This window comes from Magallana gigas, chromosome 4, assembly GCF_963853765.1.
Source record: "Magallana gigas chromosome 4, xbMagGiga1.1, whole genome shotgun sequence".
Classification (NCBI taxonomy): domain Eukaryota; kingdom Metazoa; phylum Mollusca; class Bivalvia; order Ostreida; family Ostreidae; genus Magallana; species Magallana gigas.
The window spans coordinates 19117860-19138917 of NC_088856.1; the positions used below are offsets into that span (position 1 = coordinate 19117860).

Consider the following 21058-nt stretch of genomic DNA (forward strand, 5'->3'; position numbering starts at 1 on the left):
CCAGTGCCTGTGACTTGATCGGAAAGAACTTTTTAATCAATGCATGAACAACAATAAATTCAGACTACACACGTGATTGCATCAACATTTATTTTTATTTTTACCAGAAAGAAAATTTCGGGTCGGAGGAAAAAATAAAATTAATAGCTAGTTCAGGTCCTTTTATTTTTATTTGAATTTTTTAAAAAATAGGGTCGGCGGGTTTGTAAATCGAAATTTCAAAAAATGCTGGCCTTAGTAATGTTATGTACGATAGTTCACACGTATCACGAATGACTCTTTGGACGAGTTAACTAAGAGAATCTCCGATTTACGTACAAGTTAACAGAAGAGTGAAACTATAAATAGAATTGGGATTTTATTGTTGTCGTTGATCTTTGGTCTCCAACATAACGATGCAAGTTTTAATACTCAATAAGTGTACCCAGGCAACTGATCGAAGCCGTTTTGTAATACAGTATATAGAAAGTAATAATCTTATCTTTTACCTTCGATGGTCTTTAAAGGAAAACAATAAATCCTTTAACACTAACAGTCCATATTCAATTCACAGTATTGAAGACAGTACTTTAGGCCTAGTATATAAGTATTTATATTTGTAATGATTATGATGTTAATATTAACTCAAAGTGATGATATTATTTATAATGGTTAATCAATACAAACAATAGAAACAAAAACTAGCTGCACGTGCATGCGCATGTATTTTTTTGTTCTATTTAAGACATGGCCTATCTCAGAAACTTGAGACGGTACAATACATTTGTTCATGCGCTTGCACAATCAAGCAGCAGTGAAAATGATGTTGAAAATCAACTGCAGGCAGTTGGGGGCCAGCAGACAACTCCTGAAAGGTACACCTCCTCTGTGCAGTCAGATTCTGGGGAAGATCAGCAACAGCTGCACATTAATGAACCAGCAGATTATGACAGTGATTCTTCCATGTCCGTTGTTTTAACAAGTGATGAAGATAATGAAAATGAGCCTGAGGAATGTTTACCATCACAAATTGCAGAATGGGCTACAAAGTTTAAATGCACTAGATCATGCATTAATCATATACTTGAAATTTTTAGAAAGCAAGGCCACAGAGTACCAAAAGATGCACGTACTTTACTTCAGACACCTCAAAGTATTGATATCATAAGAAAATGTGGTGGCAATTATTATTATTTTGGGCTGCTATCAGGACTTACGAAAACTGTGTCATTACATCCAAATCATTTTGAAGATGAAAACTCAATTAAACTTTCATTTAACATCGATGGAGTACCATTATTTAAGTCTTCCTCGGTACAATTTTGGCCAATCCTATGCAGTGTCAATAGTTTTGAACCATTTATTGTTGCTTTGTTCTGTGGAACAAAGAAACCAGACTCAGTTGAGGAGTATTTGCTGGACTTTGTTGAAGAACTTTGTAATGTTGAAAATACTGGGTTTCAATTGAATGATAAACATTTTGCTGTGATCATTGACTCATTTATTTGTGATGCTCCTGCAAGGTCATTTTTGAAATGTACTAAAGGACACAATGCATACTTTGGATGCGATAGATGCACAATTAAAGGTGTATGGCGTGGACGTGTTGTTTTTGAACAACCAGACGGCATGAATATGCCGGAAAAGAGAACTAAAGAAGATTTCAATGAATTGCAGTATACTAATTATCAATTAAAGAGGTCACCTTTAGTTGATATTGGTATCGATTGTATCAAATCGTTTCCGCTTGATTATATGCATCTTGTGTGTCTTGGTGTGATGAAAAGAATTTTGATGTTTTTAAAATCAGGACCACGAGAGTGCAAGCTATCCCATCTGCAAATAGAATTACTTTCGGACAAACTTGTTGCTCTGAATGGGAAAATGCCTCGAGAATTCGCAAGACAGCCACGTTCGCTTGAGGTTCTCGATCGATGGAAGGCAACAGAGTACAGGCAATGCATTCTATACACTGGCCCACTTATTTTCCGCAACATAATGCATGACCAAATGTATCAACATTTCCTAGCTCCAACGGTTGCCATGTCAATATTACTTGACTCCAGAGATGCTTCTAGGAATCACTACCTGAATTATGCAAAAGAATTGCTTGAATACTTTGTCAAGAAAGCACCCCAGATATACGGAGAGACATTTACTACCTACAACATTCACTCTCTTGTACACATAAGTGATGATGTTAAAAATTATGGTGTTTCACTAAATGAACTAAGTGCCTTTAGATTTGAAAACTATCTTCAAAAGTTAAAGAAATTTGTGAAGAAAGCACAAAATCCTATTGCTCAAGTTGCTAAACGGTTGTTTGAACTGGAAAGAACTACTGTCAAACCATGGATGAATGTTTCAACAACCTATCTTTCCACAAAAAGAAAAGACAGTTGTTTACTTTTAAAAGATCAGTCGTTTGCATTTTTGCAAGAAAAAAGAGAAAATGGAGAATTGATATGCAAAGTTGTTTCACAACAGAGACTGGAAAATTTATTTATTAATCCATGTGAATCGAAATTAATAAATGTTGCCGTTGTGAAAAACACAACATTGCAGAGGCATGGACGGGAAAAAATAATCAGAAAGCATGACATAGATAGAAAAGTTGCATGTTTGCCTTATGATGGGAAATATGTGCTGTTTCCTTTGCTGCATGGAATTGAAAGGCAATATTAGGATAAGGTTGGTTTTTAGCACTATCAAGTATTGTAAAGAGAGATATATATTGCTAAATTAGTTCTACCGGTAATTGTAATTTCTTTAATACTGAATTGGTGACTTTATAATAAAATATATGTCAGATAATAATTTTTTTTTAAACATTACAACTCAAAGAACTCTTTTCTTGTGACATTGATGACAAAAAACAAACTATGTTATTTATTGAAAAACATAATATGTTTAAGCATTTTGCTTAATTTTGATTTTTTTAAATTAAGATGGACAAGAAGTGGGCAAGAGCTGTGTGGAGAGAGGATGAAAAAGAGATGGAGCTTGCCATACCCAGTGTATGGGTTGAAGGAAATCGCATAAGATGGCCAAATACATCAAATGCAAAATCTGCACTCAAAGAATGCAAGAAACCTGCTGACAAATGGCTTTCATTTGATCTGATAAAGATCAAGTTTTCATCAGGTAACTTCTTAATTTATTGATAAGAAACCGAGTAATTTATGTTTGAAGATGTAAAAAATGTAGGGAAGTCAACAAAGTTAACAAAGAATTTTTTGTATACATTTCTCATCAAGTCAATTGTACCTTCTCTTCATGCATTGTTTTTCTTTTAAATAAAGACGACTATCGAGAATGTGAGGACTATGATGAGACGACAGCGGTGGAATCTGAGTGTGACTCAGAACCAGTAATGAAAAGGAAACCAAAAAAGAAGGTCATGAGTGACTTTATTATGGGTGAGCTTGCAATTTATCTACAAACTTGAAGATTCTTTTATTTGTTATTTACTTTGATATTTTGATTAATGAAATATATATAAATTTTGTTTAATTAGATTCTGCTGAAGACAATTCATCAATAAAAATGCAGAAGAAGTTACCTGTAGCAGGTTAGATATTGTTATGCAAATATATATCCAGATATAAAAGAGGACAATTTATTATGGTAATTCCTTTTTTTTTTTGGAGCATTTTCCAACAATTTGATATTATACTTCAGCACCAGTTATGCCGCCAAAACCACCCCAAAAAATCCCTTCTAAAAAAAACCAAGACCAGTCATCACTTCAGTCGTCCAGGTCTCGATCACCTTCACCTTCTACTAGAGATGAAATGGAAACCAGACCTAGCAGGTCTATTACACCAAGCAAGTCCTGGGCTAGTTCAAACAGTCGGGAGAGCTCGATGAATAGGTCGATGTCACCAAGAAGTCCCATTCGCTCAACACAAAGGTCCAGAATTTCAACATCCAGAAGTCCAATTCGCTCAACACAAAGGTCCAGAATTTCAACATCCAGAAGTCCAATTCGCTCAACACAAAGGTCCAGAATTTCAACATCCAGAAGTCCAATTCGCTCAACACAAAGGCCCAGAATTTCAACACCCAGAAGTCCAATTCGCTCAACACAAAGGCCCAGAATTTCAACATCCAGAAGTCCAATTCGCTCAACACAAAGGCCCAGAATTTCAACATCCAGAAATCCAATTCGCTCAACACAAAGGTCCAGAATTTCAACATCCAGAAGTCCAATTCGCTCAACACAAAGGCCCAGAATTTCAACATCCAGAAGTCCAATTTGCTCAACACAAAGGTCCAGAATTTCAACATCCAGAAGTCCAATTCGCTCAACACAAAGGCCCAGAATTTCAACATCCAGAAGTCCAATTCGCTCAACACAAAGGCCCAGAATTTCAACATCCAGAAGTCCAATTCGCTCAACACAAAGGCCCAGAATTTCAACACCCAGAAGTCCAATTCGCTCAACACAAAGGCCAAGAATTTCAACATCCAGAAGTCCAATTCGCTCAACACAAAGGTCACGAATCTCAAGGTCCAGGAGTCCTGTTCACTCTTTGAACAGCTCAAGATTTTCAAGATCAAAAAGCAGAGACAGGCATCACAATAGGTCAAGGCACTCTATGTCACAAAGCAGTGAAAGGTCAACCCTGAGAAGAGAAAGCCCAAAAAGACTTAACAAAGGATCTGAACATTCCAGGAGCTATGATAGGCCTTGTAGCAGGTTAAGTGTAGAGAGCACCCCAACACTTCCATCTCTTTCTAAGCGAAAGCAGCATCAGTCCTCAACAGACTCCTTTCCCATGACCGAAGAAAGTGAGTACAGTTAGATGTGTTACAAATTTTCAATTCAAGGGACCTTTTATGAGACTAGAATTTTTGCTTATGATGCCTTGGGTGTTAAATGTTTAATACTTAGTTATATTCTGTTTCACAGGATTTCAGAGAAGAGTCCTCTACCTTCTTGTTGAAATAAGAGACATTCTTAAGAGTCCAGTAACAACAGCTTCAAATACAGAAGACGTTGATCTTGTTACCATAGACTCAGAAGAAGGATTTGAAGCCTTAGACAGAAGACTTGAAAACAGGGACTTTAAAGCCAGCTTTGTAAGTAATTGAAAATAGATGTAAATTGTCATGTTTCGTGTAGAATTATGTTGTATTTTTATATACATACTATACATAATGGGCCTGCCTTATGTGCCAGCGGGCAAGAAGAGGTTAGGTGAGGTGAGGTAAATATACATAAACTCTAAATTCTTGATCAAATGAGGGGAATTATTCTTCAAGTTAAATCACAAGAAGTAACCCTCAAAGATTTTCTCTAACAGTCAGGAATTATTACAAAAAAAATTAAACCTTTGGTGCTGGACTCAGGTTTTTTATTCTCTTGATATGACACAAAATGACTGAAATGCAGAATTAAAATTAGAAATTGTGTATAGAATGAATATAATGTTCTCCTTTATTATACATTTGAGCATTGAATCATTATTTTATGAAAGATATTGTATCATAACAATAGCGGTGTGCATACAAATTTTCATAAATAACTAATGCGCATTATAAAATTTGTATGCACACACCGCTGCAGTTATGAGACTATATCTTTCAAAAAATAATGATTTAAAGCTTATATTTACATTTTTCTAACTTCTTGCTTTGTCTGCAAATGTGATTTATATGTCAAAATTTCTATTATATTCTAAGGATAAATTCAAATTAATGGAATAGCCATTGTAACAGCCACAAGCGTGAACTTTGATTCTCGCTTGTGACGTTGCATTTTACAGCGTTCAAAGTTTGTTATGTCACGGTTAAACTCGTCATTTTAACCTTTGAGTTCTGTTTGTGTGTTACGGTCTTATTACTTCAGTATCTTTTCACACACTTTACATGCAAAAAATATTTGGAATGTAAATTTATATATTGCAGTAACACTACAAACTGAAAGTATGAATGAAAATGAACAATTGCATTTCAGAAATTCTTGCTTCAAAAGATTGGAGGTACAGATGGTACTGACCACATGAAGAAAGCAATGTTAAGGTAAATAAAGAATGATGTTACTGAATAATTAAAGATCATTTATTGAAAAAATCAATGTATGACATTGTATTCAGAGTGATATGAAATACTAAGTATTTGAAGTATGACATATTTCAATTTATTTTCAGAACTATGACAAACTTGTACATGGCTGGTCTAAACATGAAGGGAAAACGGGAAAAGAAAGCTTTTGGTTCCTCCCAACTCTACCTCCTTATAAAAGGTAAAATGTTTTCTGATTTTTACTACTGTCAAATTTCTCATTTGTAGTACATGTAGATTGAAACAATTAAAACATAATTTGATTAGTTGGTGCAGACGCAGAGTACTGTAGATTCCTCATTTTTCATGATTACTTCATTTTGCGATTCAATTATTTAATGCATCAAATTGCTAGAACACATAATTTTTATCATATATATTCATTAAATTTACACCTGCCAAAAATTAATAGGGAGATCATAAAATCCGTGAGATGTGCTTTTGGCAATTTTACATGGATATTAATTCCTTGTGTTTAATTAGGAATCTACAGTATACATCTATTTAAAAATGGTGTGTTATCTTTATGGCAATCTAATTGAAACTAGAGGTACTGTGAGCAAGCTCACAATTGATACCCCCCGCTAAGAAAAATCATAACTCATGTATTTTTTCTATTATAGAAAATATTGAATGAATCTATTTCATCGTCCATTTTCTATAAATAACAACTGCTCTATTTTTTAAAACTGTTAATGCTTATATGAGTACACAAACCAATTTCTATTCTTTAAATTCCATTTTAGTTCAAGTTAACTGTTAATGCATGAGGACATTTGCATCCTTATGTTAACAAACATGACTCGAATCAAACGAAATTCCAATTTTGAATTATTGGTATACTGAGCCCGATTTTTTTTTGTTTTTTTTTAACAATGACCTTGAACTTCCTCAATTGACCTTTGGTCAAGGTCATGACATACTCTCAGGTTATAAGCATTCTAGATGTGAATTAAGAACTTCCAATATTTGTCCATTAGAAAGATATGGACTTGACACGAGTTTTATACTTTTCTGCAAGTGACCTTGGCCTTGCCCAAATGACCTTGGGTCAAGGTCATGACAAACCCTTATCTTATAAGCAATCTTTGTGTGAACTGAGAACTTCCAATGTTTCTCCATAAGAAAGATATGGACCGGACAAGAATTTTGCACTTTTTTCTGCCATTGTCCAAATGACCTTGGGTCAAGGTCATGACACACCCTTAGGTCATAAGCAATCTTTGTGTGAAGTAAGAACTTCCAATGTTTCTCCATTAAAAAGATATGGACCGGACACGAATTTTGCAATTTTTTCTGTCAGTGACCTTGACCTTGCCCGAATGACCTTGGGTTAAGGTCATGACACACCTTTAGGTCATTAGCAATCTTTGTGTGAAGTTAAAACTTCCAATGTTTCTCCATAAGAAAGATATGGACCGGACACGAATTTTGCACTTTTTCTGTTGGTGACCTTGACCTTGCCCGAATGACCTTGGTTCAAGGTCATGACACACCCTTAGGTCATAAGCATTCTTTGTGTGAAGTAAGAACTTCTAATGTTTCTCCATAAGAAAGATATGGACCGGACACGAATTTTGCACTTTTTCTGCCAGTGACCTTGACCTTGCCCGAATGACCTTATTTCAAGGTCATGACACACCCTTAGGTCATAAGCAATCTTTGTGTGAAGTAAGAACTTCTAATGTTTCTCCATAAGAAAGATATGGACCGGACACGAATCGAACAGACAGACGGACAGACGGACGGACGGACGGACGGACAGACGGACGGACGGACAAGGTGATTCCTATATACCCCCCCAAACTTCGTTTGCGGGGGGTATAATTAGATCCCGTGATCTGCAAGGAAAAAGCCACTGGAGCAGATCAAAGGATCCAATTTTGGTTGAATTGTCTTTATGTAAAGAAAAAAATATATACAGAGGAACATATATTATAAAGCACCTTTATGTCTGTTTCAGAAACTGTATTGACATCTCATACACAGTATACAGAATCAAAATTCAATGAAGATTTGGCTAAATTCCTAAAATATGCCCCGGAGCGTGTGGGAGGAGGTGGAAGAAGGAGAAGAGATTGACTGTTTTTCACGTTCACTTGACCAGAACTAATGATTTTACTCTTTTTCATCTTCTTAAACTAATGTTTTTGTGAAAAGCTGGCTACAGATGTGAGCTAGGTTATCCATCAGTGATTTTAAGTGATACTTTCAATTTATTTAACTGTTTCTCTCTTGAATAAATTGATTAATGATATTTGTTCTGGTGTCATGTTGTTCATAAAATAATTTGAGGCAAAATGATTCACTGCAATTAGCGAAAAAAAATCAGTGTTCAAGGTCAAACAGTTGTAGCATTTCAACCAAATATCAACTAAATTTAAACGTTGTAACAACGTCAGAAGACGTTAAATCAACGTTGAAACAACGTCAGATATCAACGTTGAATCAACGTCAAAATTTCAACGTCCATTCAACTTTCATATTCAACCAAAATTCAACGTCATTTCAACGTTGAGGCATGACATTGTTTCAACGTTGAATCAACGTTAGAATGCCTGCTGGGTTAATAATCTTTAGTAATTGAATTAGCCAATTTTTTTGGCCTTCGACCAGCAATAGGGATATCCCCCTAGGCCCCTATATTGCTAATGCCATCTAGCAGGGATATCCCTCTGCTAATAAAAATTTGCTAAATTATAATTTTAAATAATAACAATTTCAATTATCCAATCATTTTTTTAATTATAAAATAACAACTTCTATCAGCCAATCAAATTTGTCAGTGCCCCTTTTTACATTCTTGTATCTTTGTTGAGGTCACTTTCAAAATTCACGCTAATGGCAAAGCCACGCCAATTTATTCTACTGCTTTCAAGGTTTTTAACTTCAGTTTGCCATTTCAATTGTGATATTGTGACGAAATATATTTATTTTTTGTGTGTGTGTACTTTTGTTTGTCTATTAATTGTCATTGTATTTAGAAGACGAGATTTACCATGATTCTAATGCTTTTCTTCATTACCATGTGTGCCTAATAAATCATGGTTATTTGCCCAAACTGGTCTTTTATTGTTTTTACTGCTGTGATAGAGAAATTTATAACACTATCACTTTGTACTTGGGAATTCCGACCATTATGGCAACCAGGTAGATACAATTAATGGTGTTACTAGACCATTTCACAAGACAAGAGCAAGAAATAGCAGGTTGAAGCAGGGCTCTAAATAATTTTAAGTTAAATGAGCATCTCTAATTACAGTAAAGAATATCAGTAAAGCCTTTACAATATCTGGGACATTTGTCATCAATTTTTTTTTAAATCAATCTTATCTTTAACTTTATTTAGGCACCAGCTCCATTGACATAAACTACAAGCATTTCTCCTTGAGGGGCTCTACACATGAAACCAGGACAGGGCTCACTGCAGAAGGACAACCAGGAGACCCGTCCGGATCCGTCAGCCAATAAACAAGCTGCTCGAAGTATTCTCCGGGGAACAGGGCAGAGACATTCTAGGAACGCCACTCCAAGAGGCAGACAATGCCAGGGATGTGTGGGAAAGTCCGCAGCGGCATGTAGACTGTATCCAAGACCGACCCAACGTTTCCTTGTACACTCAGACGAGGATCCAATAAGGTATATTTGTAATATAATTACAGACTGTCCAATTAACAAAGAAGACAATAAAGAAATGCAAGGGCATACGTTGCAACTTGACTACACATCCTGTTAACTTCTTGTCATCACTTGCATTGATCTACTGATGCCATCCCCACCCCTGGAAAAATAATCTCTGGATCCATCCTGCCAATATTGCAGCAACATATTCAATGATCGACTGCTCAGTCCATGTGTGATGTTCATGTTCATACCCAAAGGACTTTTTTTTTTTTTAATCGTTAATTTCAAAATAAATAATAATCAATAAAATCAACTCCCGTCAGTACTTCAGTACTTTGATTTAATCTACTCTCCCTTGCACACTACTAAAATCATATCAACTGTAATGTACAAGAATCATGTCTAATTATTTCTTTATCCTTCAATACGACATAGAGAAAATAAGTTTAAATAGTTCAGTAAAGGTTTTCATCATTGACCTCCACGCGCTTACATCTATGCCAACGAAAGATATCAAAATAAGTTGTAGAACTTTTTTATCAATCGTTGTAAAATAAATACAGTTCAGTTTTAAAGGTTTTCATATTAGAATATACATCATGATGCTAAATTATTAACATTTCTTTGTTGAAAATGTTACTATACTTTGTTATCTATTATGAGAATTATTTCTATATATTTCATATGACTATTAATTTTTATCTAAGAATCTCTTTTTTTTCAAAAAATGAATCATTTTGCAATGATTAAATTATCACATGTAGATGATAAATTTAATACTAAACTAAGTGATAACTAATTAATACCTGAAATGATAATGCATTTTTTTATTACCTATAGTATATAACTAAAATGTACCTAGGTTTAAAATATAATCCAAATGTTCCCATAACTAATGAATACTTCAATCTGTAACAGTGATGTACCTAAAATTGTAACTAAAATGTTCCTAATGGGAAGCCTCAAGAATTGTATCCAGTACCTGCCCAGACTGTCCTTGTACAATCAGACAAGGACCCTCAAGAAGGGCACCAAGACCCTGTCCACATACCGCTGTGCCAGAGGTTCCACATCCCTGGAGTCCTTCCACCTGCATCTGAACAGGTTCATTCCCAGTGAGATTACTGTTTGTGGCTCAATTCTGATTTTGTTGACAGGCACAGATTCTGAGTTGCATGTTATAGGTACCAGCGCCAATGATGTCCACTATCAGGCGTTTCTCCTAGAGGGGCTCTACAGGTGGAACCAGGACAGGGCTTCTCAGGCCGTGGAGGTGGAGGCTCCACTGTTCCACATTTACAGTGGACTTCTGTGATTTCTGTGAACCAGCTGTCACAGACTGTCCAGGGGAACCCTCTAGACCCGGCATTCCAGCACCCCAGAGCCTACACAGGAGAGCTGATTGGGGTGGAGTATTTGTACTCCCAGACAGGCAAGGCCCTCCAAGCCATACCATCGGAGGAGGACCAATCACAAAAAAGAGGACCAGGACCACGACGAGGGATTCGAGGAAGAAGACGCAGAAATCAATCCCACCGTCCCGGATGTGAGGCCAACTGGGAAGTTACATATATTCACATAGATTTAATTTTTTAAGAAAACACTTCTTTTGTAAAAATACAATATCAATTATAAATGTATGTTATATTCTTTAAAGGTACCTTTATCAAATAAATATACAACAGGTAATAATGTTATTCAGATTTAATTTTTCAGATGAAATTGGTGAAATCTCAAAACTTGAAGATGCTACAAAACTGCACACTATAATATAAACCATCATATGGAGTTGAGTTGGGGGAGGGGGGATCCATAAACATTCTTTAAAGACATCTTAATGGTGAGCTCTTGGGACAGCAGTATTGTTTAGGGGTCAAATTTGGAAAAATTGAAGATCAATTAGGATGACTGCATATATATACTCAGTAAAGTGACCTGGTGGATTCTTTCAGCAGTCAAAGAGCCTCCTTGTCCTAAATTCAATGAGGGCACACATCAGTGATGTCACCAAAAAAAGACTTTCAATGTCCCCAGTATGTCACCAAAAAAGACTTTCAATGTCCCCAGTCTTACTAAGTTGCTGCAGCCCCTGGACATCTCAATCAACTAATGTTTCAAGACAGAACTTCAAGTAATCTGGGAGAACTGGATGATGATGGGAGAGAAGAGCTTCACCGCAACAGGACAAATGAGAAAGGCATCATACAGCACTGTCTGCCAGTGGGTCCTTGAAGCCTGGAACAACACAGCCATCATTGACGACTTCATCAAAGCCAACATCGTAGATGCCCCACTTCCTGACAAGGTTCCACCACCAGACCCTGCCAGATCAGCTGATGACCTCCCACTAGCGCTGGCTACCCTCTTACACAGTGAGAGTGAGGAGTCGGACTTCATTGGATTTTCAGACATTGAGGACTAATGAATCTGTGTTAGGTGACTATATGATCTCTTGTGTAACTGTTGCTAGTGCTGTACAAGCAATTTGATTGAACATTGTGCTGTTGTACTTTACAAATTTTTTATTAAAAAAAACAACAACAAAAAACATGCCCTATATTTTGAGTATCAGCATGGAACTGACATGTTTAAGCAGTCTACACATGCAATTACAGTCATATAAGCTATCAATCATGCTGTCAAAAATATTCGAATATTGATTCACGGTATGTGTTTCAGCACTAATAGTTGGAGTTGGAAAAAAAATGAGATGGGGGGGGGGGTGTTTATATGAAATAAATGAAAAATATATGGGCCAACATAAAAAATTGTCAGCATTTAACCATGTGAAATTCTATACTAAAAAAAGCCGAATGATGACAGATTGGAGAAAAAATCTGTATCATTCTTACAAGTTTACACCCAAAAATTGAAAATTAACTATACACAAGTCCATCCTGAAATGTGATCTGTCTAAGGTTGTACACACTTCACGATGCCCCTACCCAGAGTCATCTACCGTCTGTGTGGACACAAACACCCTGAAGTTGGGCCTTTCCAGGGTAGTTCACTCTCTAGCACCATCCATGACCATGCACCGTGATCTGTCTCGGGTTGTACACAGCGTATGATCAATTAATTATATATCTAGGTACTGTACCTACTCTACGGTTTAAAAGAAAAAACACCTTTATGATATGACATGGCCTATAAAAATTTATATATATCCATAAGAAACCTGTAAATCTCTCAGTAGTTATAATATTTCATTTCGGATACAATTATACAATTTCAAAATTAATAGAAACAAAAATAATTTCTAATATACATGTATAAAGAGATTTTCTGATTAATGATGGGTATATTTACAATTCACCAAAAAAATGTAAGCTCCCAGGATATGAATACAATGTAATGTTACATATGTAGCCTCATTCCATTGTAATAACAATAATCTAAAATTTCACAAAGCTCACAGATTTTGGGAGACAAATTCCAGAAATTGAAGATCTTTAGACAAATGGTGGACGAACAGACAAATGGTGGACAGATAGACTGGTGCATCAAAATCAAAATCCAATACTTTTGGCAAGAAACATGAACATAATCAGGTAAATATAGAAAATGTAAATGTGCTTACCATTTCGATGGTACATTGTAGTTTTAGATTGTCAAGCTGAGGGTGGAATAAACCAATAGCAAAACACTGGAAACATGGTCTGCTGCTTCACAAATCTCTTGCTGAAAAATAAATTTGTTGTTAATTTATATCTTTAGTCTGTAATTCATGTCTATCTTTAAGGTAATGGTCCATACCCCACTAGATAAATAAAATGCGTACAGAATTTTTTCATATTTTTCAAACGTGTATCTGAGGATATGTTCTTATCAAATTTTACCCTGTTGGCTGGTCCATCGGTATTATAAAAGCTAGGGCCATTGCTAAAAATAGAACCGATTGCGGAAATGGCGCTTTTCTCATACACAAAGAATATAAACCTAAGCCTGAAATGTGACTTTTACAAAATCTTTTTTTGACTTATATCCTATGTAAAATAAAGGAATTATTATTTCAAAACAAAAATTTTTATGTTACACTTGCTTATTTATCAAAAAATAGATAAATCTGCATACAAATTAGATAGAATGAATAAATTTTCATAGAGAATATAAGCTCTTATGATTTTATTTACGTACTGTAACAGAATTCTCTAAAATTTTGATATTATTTACATCTTAACGCCATTAATCAATTGGAAATAAAATTGCCCAAGGGACCGGCCTTTACAGGATCATAATTGGCATATTTTTGGTAAAATCATTAAAATATATATTTTGCAGTTGCCAGGATTTTTGATATATTTGTTTTGAATCAATTTCTATGTCAGCTTGTTTTCTTTGTTTTGAAATACGCCTTTTAACGTTAGGTCTCAATTAGATCGGGCACGGCTAAGACGTAATAACGCGTGAATTACGTCAGACGTTGTTTTGTGACGTATGGATAATTACCTTAAATCACATGATCCTAAATACGGTAGGCTAAATCATCTGTATATATACGTATCAGCTGGAGGGCCCATTTAAAGAGCATAGAATGCAAAAATATTGAGTTCGTTCAAGGTTTTCATCCAACTGTAGATGCTTTACTTTAATTCAAATCTCAAGCATATAAAATTGCATTAGCCAAACGATTGGCTGTTCGTTCGCCCTAAAGCACGTTCGCCCTTGACACTGATCGCCCTAGATCCGTTCTCCTTATTTTTATATAGGATTAATGTATTTAAACATTTTTGTATTCTGATCAATTTAAACATTATGAAGAGATTAATTAATGAAAACAATACATGTACCACCCTTTCCTCTTTTACATGATAATCACCAATTGACTGTGACATAATAGCGACACGAAGACTTGTGAATCGATTATTTTTTTTTAAGGCCTAACAAAAAAAATAGTTTGTTTCCGCTTTCATGCTGAAAAAAAGTAGGGTCGGTCGGTCAGATTTTTGTTTTATTTTTTCAAATATTTTTTTTTTCCTTTAATACTGCAGTATCCATACATGCCGGTTAGATACTGACACTGCTGAATGGTATAAAATGAGAAACACTTTTAATATCATTCTTGACTATTCAGCTGATCTTAAGAAAACACAAACATAGGTAATCACAGATTACAAAGCTCACCGAGACGAGACATCACCCTTATGAGACTTCACCTTTATGAAACCACCTTTATCATATTAAATGAAAATCATACTTTATGATCTTGGATATTCATGGATTCTGTTTTGACACAAAATCGTATATCATCTGTTAAAAAATTGAATGATAATCATATGTTCATATGTTAATCAATACAATAATATAAAATAAAATATTGCATCCTATCATATTTATAACATATATCATATAATACAATAAAATACCATAATAAACAATGATGAGATATGATATTGTAACATATGATATGACATTGTATGTGTTATACGTTATTGTATTTGATCACATAATACAATATCATAATATATAAAACAATAAAGTATTATAGTACAATATCATACTACATAATACATCATAACATAGAAACATATGATATTATATTCTATAAAATAGTATACTGTATCGTTTTTTATCCATAATATGATATTGTATCATATGATACAATTTAATTTGATATGTACAACATTGTATCATATCAAATGATACAATATTATGTGATAAAGTAAAATATCATATAATACAATATCATATTATACATATTGTATCATATGATACAATAATATATTTTACAATATCATACAAAACAATTTCATGTGATGTGATATACCATATTATAAACCAATATCATATTATACAATATCGTATGATACGATATTATATAATATTACAGTATCTTATTATACAATTTCATGTGATATATATAATTCTATATTACAGAAACTTATATCATATTATACAAGTTCGTATGATACAATATTATAGAATATACAATATTGTGTCATAGGATACAATATTATATTTTGCAATATCTTATGTAATAGTATCATGTGATAAAGTAATAAATTAATAATACAACATAATATTATACAATATTATATCATAATATACAATACTTTACATAACGATATCATGATACAATATCATAATATAAAATATCCAAAAAATTGATACAATATCATATCATATCATATAACTTTTTATAATATTACATATGATATTATATTGTATCATATTAGGCCTAAAAAAAAATTATTCCTGTTTCCTGTGGCCTGACCGACCCTATCTTTTCCCTCCGACCCTAAAAGTTTTTTGTGATCATGATGGTGATCGGTAACTTCGCCAGAATTTCCTCAAATCAAAGTACTGAAAGTACTGTTAGACGGTGGCGTCGTTTGAAATTTTATTACATGTAACAATGAGTGGTGTATGATAATAATTTTTGTCGAAAACCGCGGCCAGTATCGCATACATGTACTAATACTTAACGCTTACTCGCACAACTGGTTGTGAGTTTCCTACATGGATAATTCTGTGGAAATCGAAGCTGTGATCTCACTCTACACTTTACAAATGCTGTGTCTCTTGGTCGTCATTTTTTGGGGAAAACCCAAAGATTTATCACAGTAGTCTTTGTCGTATAGAAGTTTGTATCTATATTTTGTATCAATATGTTTGTATCTATATCAGTTGACATTAAAACCCCCTTTGAATGGTTGCCACCACATATTGAATGAATATATCAAATCCATAGCGATTTCATCACAGTACACCCAAATATTTGATTGTTTGAAGCAGGTTTTTTCCCTTTTGACCTTTGGGTTGACACCGCAAAGGGGAACAACTTTTGAAAAGTGTGGATTGGACTATTGTGCTTTAAATATATTGTAGATTTCTCAAAGAAACGAGAACAAATAAAGCTTTGGTATGATAAAATACTTATTTTTACTAACTATTTGGGCATACTTATAGTATGTTAATGGTCCCTCTCGACAGCATTTTCCCTCATTTTCTTCACGGGGAAAAAGTTGCAGTCTTGTAGATCATCACATCTCATAGTCAGTTAATACATTTAGGTGTAAAGAAAACGGAATGGGTTTACAAGAACCTATTTGATAAAACTGGTATTGCTTTTGGAATGCACGTCATCATGAAACAGAAGAGTAAATCAATATTTTATCTTCGACTTTAGTGGATTATTTCCATTTCCATTTGCTCACAACGAAAGTGAATGAAAATTTTAAAAAATATCATACAACATTCGGTCGCGGCAGTTTCATTAATCAACGTTTTAAACATTTAATTGTTCTATTGTATTTAGCTATAGATTTATTCAAATCATTTGAATGAATTCGGGAAAGTCACATGTGTATTTTATTGCTTCTCAGTACACTTTAACACGCATAAATTACTTGCTACATTAAACTTTTCTAGTAAACTTACAACAAATATTGATTAATTATACAAAATAAGTTTTTAAAAACACCAAACAAAATTCAAGCTGAACGCACGTTTTTCTGACCGTACAGCTGTGTATATAAAGAAAATGGGGGGATAACATGGCGCAACTGCCCTTTTGGTTTAGTCGTAAAATACAATTTCAAATTTAGCATTTTTTCAATTAAATATATTTGATATGTTATTATACAAGTTTACAAAATGGTAATTTCTAACTATATTCAGTTTAAAATATTTCAAAAAGATAAGAAAAAAATAATAAATCTTTAAGTTTTGGTGGTATCGAGCCCACAATCTAAAAATCCAAGTTCTATAAAGTTTCCTAATGGCTGTTGCTCTAACCACTGAGCCATTTCATTCACTGACAACAAAGTGCGTTGTTTAAATGCTATATGAGACTATGACCACGAATTTACGGACTTGTATAATATTTCTAAAACGACGTTCAATTGTTGAGCTACAAAATGACATTTTTGAACTGTAGTGGGTCATCTCTCCACATTTTTGTTGAGTACAATCGGTTTAAATTCCATTAAACCACATTTAGACTGTAAAAAAATATTGAGCTTAGACCCACTCTATGAAAGAAAATGCATTGAAGTTTTAAAAATTACATGATTAGGAGGTTTTGACACGCATAGGCCAGTTTAAATCAATATATTGCAAGTATTTAAAATATTTAAAGATTACAACCCGATGTTACGTTAAATTTACATTGTTTTTAATTATTTTTTTAAAAAGTATTAGATTTAATGATATTTTAATTTTGCTGTATCTAATCATTCCTCAAATGGGCATTTTACACGCCTTATTCACCCATCATCTTTGATTTTATTCTTTGCATGTACTAGACAATAGATCTAGGGTTCGCAAATCCCGGCAATATTTTCGGAAAGCTATATTTCTGTAGCTCAGCAGAATTCTACAGTCATCTATGAAGCATTTTTTTTTTGCCTTCATGTTTCATTATTTATCGCAAATATAGCATGGATGTATACGCTACAGCCGATGTAGCATTGCGTTAAGTGATGACACTTTCTAACCGGTGTGTATTTCAATTGCGAGTCGCAACAAACTGGCGCATTTATATAGGCCCGCCTATTTGTAAATGCATGTTGACAAAATGATGCTAACACTTGGAAACAAATGTCAAAGAAAGTTCATAATAGAGTTGTACTCGCGAGTTAAAAATCATTTGAGAACAAACAAGGCGATGTAAATAATGTTATCTGTTAGTGAAAAAATGCCCCCAAACCAAAGAAAAGATTCTCTAATACATTTAGCAGGGACGGGCGCATATGAATTAACGTCACTATTTGTACTTCGTTCATCGAATTGCGTTATTCAGTTCATTGTGAAAAAATTCGACAGAAACTTTAGTTAACAAAATATTATATCTTACATTGCCGTTCACAATGTACCATAAATGTATATGGAATATCGCATGTTTTTTTCTCACAAAAAAGCTAGAGTTTGCTGCAAATTAGAGATACACGAGCTGACACGCCGTGAAATCCTTAAGACGTTTTCAGCATATGTAAAAAAAAATCTGAACTAAAAATCTTTGAAACATCGTAAAATGTAGTTTATAAACATTTAAAATGGCGACTCGATTTGCACGTGAATTTTACAATCCGACGTCGATTAGCGTGTTTGAGAGAAAGTCAGCAGCAAGTTAAGCGTCAACATCTCCAGTAAATATTGTCTGATGAATATTGAGGTGCCTGTAATAAAATTAATGTTTCTACAGACTGAGTGAGTTACAAAATAAGGAACATTGTAAATCACAGGTCGGTCGAAAATTTAACACATTTGTATCGTAAATTTAAAGTTTTTTTGTGTGTTTGAAAACACATGCACACTTGTAGAAGAAACTGTGCCATTGATCGGTTGAAGTTCAATAAAATGTAATTTATGTAATATTCATTGTCAGTATCTGCTGTAAATTCTTTGGAATAAGCTACAATAACAAAAAATATACTGTTCAACTAAAACTAATGCGTTGATAATGGCTGAATTTATCGATGAAGCATAATTACTGAAATATGAAATGGCAAACCAGTTTAAATAGTGTGTTTCTGACAATTATTTATATCATAAAAAAACAAGAAGCAATTATTGTGAGATCTCTCGACCAATTATCGCAGTGATATAGTTTATGAAGTCTGGTAACGGCTCATTTAAAATAAAACACAATTTCATACATTATTTAAATGTATGTACAAAATAATTAGCAGCTATAATGCTTAAAATATCTGATAAGATTAAAATTAGCTCTCATACTGAAATCGACACGTAGATAAAACATTGTCTGTATAACGCTGCATACATGTACCTAACAGAGTTATCGGTCGTTATCCGCTAGGGTCCCCATGAGAAATACTCTTCCGGTCAGGACCGTAGCAATAGACCGTGGCTATTTATAGCCACCGTCTAAAAAGAGAAGTGAAAGTGCGCGGTCTTCTAAATTCACAATCGTGTAAACTGACCTCACTGGCAAAATAATGATAGTAAACTAATATACAGACATTTTTTACAGACATTGCATAAATTCACCTTGTGGTTATAGTATAACTATCTTATTTTCAGGGTTTATAAATACGGGTGATGCAACAACATACTGTGCATTGGAAATTACAAAAACGATGTTTATTACTTTGAATCCTGATATAACAGTTAGTTAATAACCTGTTATTAGTTAATAACTGCAATAAATGTTAAAATTATCATAAAACTGCTCTCTATATTATCTTGAAAATTAAACAGATCCTCTACATAATAACGTACGATAGTAAGTGGGTCAAAGGGTTGGACTAATACCCCAAATACATGAAAGTACAGACACTGATTTGATATTGACATTAAGCTTAAACAAAACAGAAATATTTATCCAGAAAAGGATAAATACATTCATACACATGTAGATTAAATTTTGCAAATAATATTAGTTTTTATTTTTAATTTTAAAAAAATCGATTTTTTTTTTCGATACAGGTTGTTTGCTATACATTACATGCATAATAATACATATACCTTTGGAAATTTTGAATCATCATTAACATACTATGCACTGTGAACAAACTTTTTTCTCATTATAACACACATTCTTGAAGTTTTTAAAAATAAAATATTTTTTAAAAATAAAATTTTTTTTAAAAATAATTTTTTTTTCCTACCTACCTACCCTAATTTTTTTGGTCAGGTGACAGGAAACATGAATATTTTTTTTTTGGCCTTAAACAATATTGTTTCATACCATACAATTCTATATCATAGGAATCATGTTATATCATTTATCAACAAACACATCTATCTATCGAGCAGGTTTGAGTGAGGTAGGAGATTTCTTTAGCATTCTTGATAATGGAGATCAGGCTCTGCATCTGAAGCAACCTCTGCGTTTCATTTATAATATAGTTAAATCAACTATGCAAGCTATCATCTATAAAACATGTGACCTGTTCCAAAAAAACTAAACCTTATCCAGCATCCGAAACCTATGGCTCAGATTCAGCATTCAAGCCTGTCGGGTGCATCAGTATACATAAGATGCATCTCCATGCAAGTTTGGTGAAGTTCAGACCAGTAATAACTAAGATATCATCATAAGAGGGCACTAGCAATCAAAACCTTAACCTGCTCCAGCATCCGCAAACTGGTAGTTTTTTATCTGGGTCAGAGTTCGACCCCTTTCTCTATTTATAGTTACATTGAAATTAATGTTAAAACGGGCATGGCGCCTGTGGTAAGCTAGCTGCAATAATGTAGCCCTCTCCCGATTTTTTTTTTTTTTTTTTGGGAGAGGGCTACAACTCCATAGGATCTCCGTAATGGTGCAAGTGAGGGAGTGATTCACTCCCGCAACGATTTCGTCTCAAATCGTATATAAATGACAATAACATTTGCATTTCTTACCTGAACTCAAACGTTGTAGATGTCTATGGCATAAATTAATCCAAAAATATCAAGTATAGTCCATATATCGGTTATT

At 33.9% G+C, this 21058-nt stretch overlaps 1 protein-coding gene and 1 long non-coding RNA gene across 2 annotated transcripts in view; one reads left to right on the plus strand and one right to left on the minus strand.

Annotated features, from left to right (window-relative positions):
* Positions 1–21058, minus strand: part of LOC105321073 (uncharacterized) — a 57958-nt gene that overhangs the window by 33180 nt on the left and 3720 nt on the right. Inside the window, exon 2 of the long non-coding RNA XR_010712922.1 lies at positions 13253–13353. This is a non-coding gene — a long non-coding RNA (uncharacterized lncRNA). The remainder of the gene's footprint in view (positions 1–13252; positions 13354–21058) is intronic.
* LOC117680626 (uncharacterized) lies at positions 305–8308 on the plus strand. Its single transcript, XM_066081554.1, has 10 exons — positions 305–468; positions 725–2670; positions 2928–3123; positions 3282–3398; positions 3497–3550; positions 3661–4773; positions 4895–5064; positions 5942–6006; positions 6135–6229; positions 8012–8308. Exons 3-10 carry the CDS (start codon positions 2928–2930, stop codon positions 8128–8130), a joined length of 1929 nt encoding a protein of 642 aa, XP_065937626.1. The 5' UTR covers positions 305–468; positions 725–2670; the 3' UTR covers positions 8131–8308.